Raw genomic sequence first — 5,849 nt, 5'->3', positions numbered from 1 at the left:
ACAACTTGACCACACTACACACTATGCTACATTAGGAAAGCGGGTAATACAGTATTAGCAGCAGGCACTGCACACGAACCTAGCGATTTCTCTGCTCAAGCAACACTATTACTAGCGCTCATAGGGTCTATGTCCCCCAGGGTACTATCGGAGGGTACCCTGGGTACGGTTCGATATATCGGAACGTACCCTGGTAACTATCTGATATGGTTAGGGTTAGGGTTAGGGTTAGGGTTAGGGAGTAGGCGTAGGCGACTCGCTAGACTCGTTAGTGGAGTAGGCAAGGTACGGTCCGGCATATTAGATAGTACCAGGGTACGTTCCGATATATATCGAACCGTACCCAGGGTACCCTCCGATAGTACCCTGGGGGACATAGACCCTCTCAGCATTACTAGCTGTTGTCAGCAGTACCAACGGAATACGTAATCGTGCACCTATAGGTACACATATATGAATACATGCCCGTGTACCAAAACGAAGACTCCTTCTAATCCAACTACTCTAGAATGACAGCGTACGTTAACGATTGCAAGTTCTAATATAGTTTCCAGATTTCTAAAGATATTTTTAGGCCGGATCGTGTGTATAGAGATTTTGGTTGTGTCACACAAAGGTTAGCGTCAACAGTGACACCGGTGTTTTTCACGACAAGGTTTAACACACTGGCCACGAGACGTCTAGCACGTGTAGGCCAATATTGGAAACGGTACATTAGTGCGTTTCACTCAAACACAAGGACACTGCCATGTCGCTATAATTTCGCTACATTAGGAAACGCGACAGCATGGTAGTGGTATGATTATCCTATCGTTGTTTTATGATTGAATTAAGAACGAGCATTTGTTGAAAACGGATGATCAAAAAATCTTATTATTACATGCCTGAGCAACTCTCTAAAACAGATCGCAGACAGTCAACCCTATGCTCTCTATTTATTAAAACGAGATCTAGAGACAGCAGACGTACATGTTACTGCACCTGAAAGGGTCTATGTCTCCCTGGGTACTGCCGGAACGTACCCTGGGTACGGTCCGGTATACCGGAACGTACCCTGGTAACTATCTGATATGGTTAGGGTTAAGGTTAGGGTTAGGGTTAGGGTTAGGGTTAAGGAGTAGGCGACTCCCTAGAATCGTTAGTGGAGTAGGCGAGGTACGTTCCGGCATATTAGATAGTACCAGGGTACGTTCCGGCAGTACCCAGGGAGACATAGACCCGACGGGCGTTACTGCATCGGGGTGTGCAATGGCTGCCGTACATACGTCATTGTTACTGCATCGGGGTGTGCAATGGCTGCCGTACATACGTCATTGTTACTGCATCGGGGTGTGCAATGACTGCTGCACATACGTCATTGTTACTGCATCGGGGTGTGCAATGACTGCTGCACATACGTCATTGTTACTGCATCGGGGTGTGCAATGGCTGCTGCACAGACGATGCGACACAGCTACTACCTCTACGATTACTACCTTGATTACATACTGCCACCGCGCCACGAGCTCGGGCTGTTATAACACCCACCATCTTGTATTACCTTGCCTATTCGCGGGCGTCTCATCTGTCTTAACCTATATCTACATGCTATATAAACTTCTTGGCTGTCAGCCGATTGTGTTGGCCATACCATTTTACTAGTTTACCTCAACCTGGGCTCAAATGGGCAACGTGCCGTGAGGACACTTACGTTTGGGTTGTATTGGGGGGAGAGGGGTAGTCAACTGTGGGATGAAATCTGGATAAATTTTCACGGTATGGGTGGTATTTAAATGATCGTTAAGGCAAAACCTGATAGCGTTTCACCACTATTAGGCTATCAATTTACAAAAGCGTTCGTCTTTTACGCGTATTCTAAAACCATCACACACCCATTTCCCAATATCATATCACACACCCAACTGCACTGCTTAGATACAAAACACCAGCGCAGTAGTCATCAATGCTACATGAACTCAACAGTTTTAAACATCATACAAAATCGGCACTGTCTCACAAAGACGGTGCATGTTATGTTTATACACCAAGTGCCCCCTTACACAATTTTATCTAATATTTTCATAACGTTAAGTTATGTTTGTTATTTTTGCTAATTGTACTGTACATGTGCTCTTATATAATAATGTTACCTACACTAATGCAGCGCACAAACCACAATATCATGTGTGTTACATTCCCTATTACTAATACTACTGTTACTATCAACTACCACCAAACAATTATGGCCCGTCGGCCACCACGGAACAAACACACGCACGTACACGCACACACCCCCTGTCATACACACAATGGACAATTTGTCAACAGCATCACAAGTTCATGAACGTTTCACATACAACTGAATTGATGTGTAATTCACGTTGCGCAAGTAATATTTCATACAAACAGTAAATCAATTGCTAGCAAACACCCGGAGTCACTAACATACCCATAGACCACAGCATGCTCGTGTTAACACATTTCTCATGCTATTTTCATGGAGGAAACCGGAGCCAGTTATGTGTTCCAACAAATGGTCCCCACGCATAAGGCTGAACATAACTGTTAGCCATGGTAGTAAATTAAGTTGGCCAAAAAGAAACATCAGTAATCACTGACCTCTGTATCAAACTCTACGTGAACGGTGTCTATTCCAGTGTGCAGTACTGTAATATAATTGAAATTGTTCTCAGTAAGAAAATACCATAGCCGAACTGTTAAAAACCCCTGGAGAAACTTAAAACGGTTATCAAAAAATAAGAAAAAACTGGTGCCATGCGATAGATGTCTCTGTGTGCCTATTCCTGACACCAATACACTGTAAATTCAGAGCAAAAGCAACACGACATCACTAGTGTGTAATACCAAAAATAGATATCGACTAGTCTTCCGCATCGCTGGTGAAATTTCAGTGGACTTCACTTGTGTCGGTGGGCTTATTGGGAGCAGTGTGCGAACGTTATTTATTGCAGGTGCATGAATGGCTGCGGCAAGAGAGACTACATGACGAAATGCAGCGACAGTCGCGGAAAGCAATTAACAGGAGCTCGGCGGGAACTGATCGATCTCGAAAACACAAGCTGAGATTAGATCGAAGTAACCAAAAAGCATGCTACGCACGAGCGTCGCACACAGCGCACCTGCTGGAACGAAATCAACGTGATACGAAGACGCACCTGGATGCCGATGTTAGGTATGTCGGCAATGTCGACTTTTTGTTTTACATCTAGATGACAGTCTCTGCGCCTCGCCCTTGGTTTCGTCACCGTACCGCAACAAGCAAGCATAAAACACGCTGCTGAACGATGCGAGCGACAGAGCGGTAGAGGTGCAATACGACCACTATGCTTTCATTCATGTATACAGCAGGTTGACGGATGGTGCTCATCGTGATGAGGACAACTGCAGTGGCGTAGAACAGACTCCCACAGCACGATGACAGCTGTTACAGCACGATGACAGCTGTTACAACACGATGACAGCTGTTACAGCATGATAACACATGTTACAGAACGATGACAGCTGTTACAGCATGATAACACCAGTTACAAAACGATGACAACTGTTACAGCACTATGAAAGCTGTTACAGCACGATGACAGCTGTTACAGCACGATGACACCTGTTACAGCACGACGAAAGCTGTTACAACACGATGGCAGCTGAAACTTACATCAGTTATCATAGGCATATCAGGTTTACATTGTAGACAGTTTTCTTATACTTATTTGATAGTTGTCACACTTTCGGTAAATTCTGAGCCGCGTGAATTGTGCATACACGAAAATTGCCGAGACAATCAGATAAAAACTATTTGTAAGCGAATGTGGCCTATTGCCGTTGGAAGACATAGACCCTTGTCCCCCAGATAAGAAAGAGAAAATCTGGTTAAACCAGATTATTCATCGGCCAAGAGGCAATATTTTTTTTTTTTAAATCGATTCCAAATTTTTCCATCCAATTCTCATTATGCTCATAACTGAAGAAAATGCGTGTTGAGTGAGAACATGAATATCCGTACAGTTTCAGGAATGGCTCGTTTATCAACTAGTATCACCCGTGGCTGGGAATGAAGCTCATAGATTGCATAACGAAACACACTAAACAGGAATGATGAAACCGAACGCGTTTGCTTTGCAAAAATGACAGCTACTTCCCGAGTGGAACTCTACGAATCTAGGAAACCAACTATTTAAGTGTTTATCAAACAGCCCGCATAGTAGGCCTGGATTCGTTTGATGAATAAGCACATACCATAAACCTGAAAAATGTTGCGTGAGAACAATTCCCAAGGCGTTCAAAAATGGATATAACGTTTCTAAACATTTTTATATGCTTTACATCAACAGAAACATATGAAAAATTCTCCTCGATAATCCAACAGTTCAATATAGTATAAAAATGAAAAAAATCCTCATCGTAACTATTTTCAGGTTTGCAGCGTCTGACGTGGGTTGTCTGTACAAATTTCTGCAAAACGATCAACATCAAAAACACATTGTTTCAGCTAGATATTTTATATCAATCCATCTGTACAATATTGGTGACTAACTACGTCAACAACTCAAACTAACCTAGAGCTTAAATGAGAGCAGCCATTTTACCATTGATCACTCTCACTCGAGCATATTACACTGCCCTTCACAGAGGGCGCGGACACCAAGGACGCGCCGGTGCCCAGGACCATGATGGCTGACAGTCGTTCACCCGGCAGTCTGATGTTGCCCCCCAACTATACAGATGACACGAGATTACTTCTGTCTAGAATTTGTGACACGAGCGAAGATCCCAGTCGGACCTTTTATGTGCGATTGTAACAAAAAGAGAAATGTTGAGTACATACTGGCGACTGGGAGTTCGAATCTATTTTGGGATTGAAGCACGGCACTTAATAACAGCCCTATTCATGAATCTGAGGAACATGGCCCTTTAGACAGCTCTATAGTTGGTGATACAATAACCCACCGAAATCTCATGGCCATGAGTATAGGGGAGACAACATACGGACTGATTGGTGAATCGCCTGACCGACTACAACGCCTAATATTTTCCCCTGAGCGACCTCTCTCGGTCTCTCCTTCTGGACGCAGTGGCTTCCTTCCTTCTCCAAGTGCGGAAGCACACATCCGCCCAGCTTTGCGTGCGCACGGCAGCTCACTGTGCCTGGAACTGTTGCATAGGGTATCCGCTGACCATGCCGGGCTGGGTCGCCGCCGATGTCGGGGTGCCGTTGAAGGCCGCTGCGGGCTGCACGCCCTGAATGCTCGGCTGCCAGCCCACCTGCATGCCAGGTACCCTGCAAAGCAACACCATCGATAATCAGAGCATGAGCGTGTGCAGACAGCGTGAGATTTTGATGAGTCACGTCTCTTGGCGACGTTAGACACACATCAGCGCAGCCCACCGGCGTTGTGCGATCTCGAGAAGTAATTGTATAGAGAAGCTCATCTGATTAGGTTATACAGGGATGACTATAGGTACACAGAAGCCCTTCCCGCTTTGCATGCACTGGTGCTGCCATGTTAAACTGATGAGTTGGTCACCAGGCAGTGGGGTTGCTTGGTGCGCGGACAAGTCCATCAGGGAAATGCGGAGAACTCTCCTCGGACGCTCTCATCATATTGGCTAAACGGTTCAGGAATTACAAGTGACACCTCTGAACACGAACACACATACACAGACACACACGCACGCACGCGCACGCGCACATAAACACACACAAACACGTGCCCACACACACGCGCATACACAGACACGAACACATGCCCACACACACGCGCGCACGCACACACGAACACACACACACACACACACACACACACACACACACACACACACACACACACACACACACACACCACACACGCGCG

At 45.4% G+C, this 5,849-nt stretch overlaps 1 protein-coding gene across 5 annotated transcripts in view; it reads right to left on the bottom strand.

The window, feature by feature from the left end:
* Window positions 1–3,191: 3,191 nt before the first annotated feature.
* LOC106820772 overlaps window positions 3,192–5,849 on the bottom strand; it is a 141,761-nt gene continuing 139,103 nt past the window's right edge. For all 5 annotated transcript variants that reach the window (XM_014825335.1, XM_014825336.1, XM_014825337.1 and 2 more), the window contains one exon: window positions 3,192–5,275. In XM_014825335.1, the coding sequence (XP_014680821.1) occupies window positions 5,134–5,275 (142 nt within the window). In that variant the 3' untranslated portion in view covers window positions 3,192–5,133. The remainder of the gene's footprint in view (window positions 5,276–5,849) is intronic.

This window comes from Priapulus caudatus, unplaced genomic scaffold, assembly GCF_000485595.1.
Source record: "Priapulus caudatus unplaced genomic scaffold, Priapulus_caudatus-5.0.1 Scaffold46, whole genome shotgun sequence".
Classification (NCBI taxonomy): Eukaryota; Metazoa; Priapulida; class Priapulimorpha; order Priapulimorphida; family Priapulidae; genus Priapulus; species Priapulus caudatus.
Note: the sequence above shows the minus strand (reverse complement) of the source record. Positions and strands in the feature narration are given on the sequence as shown.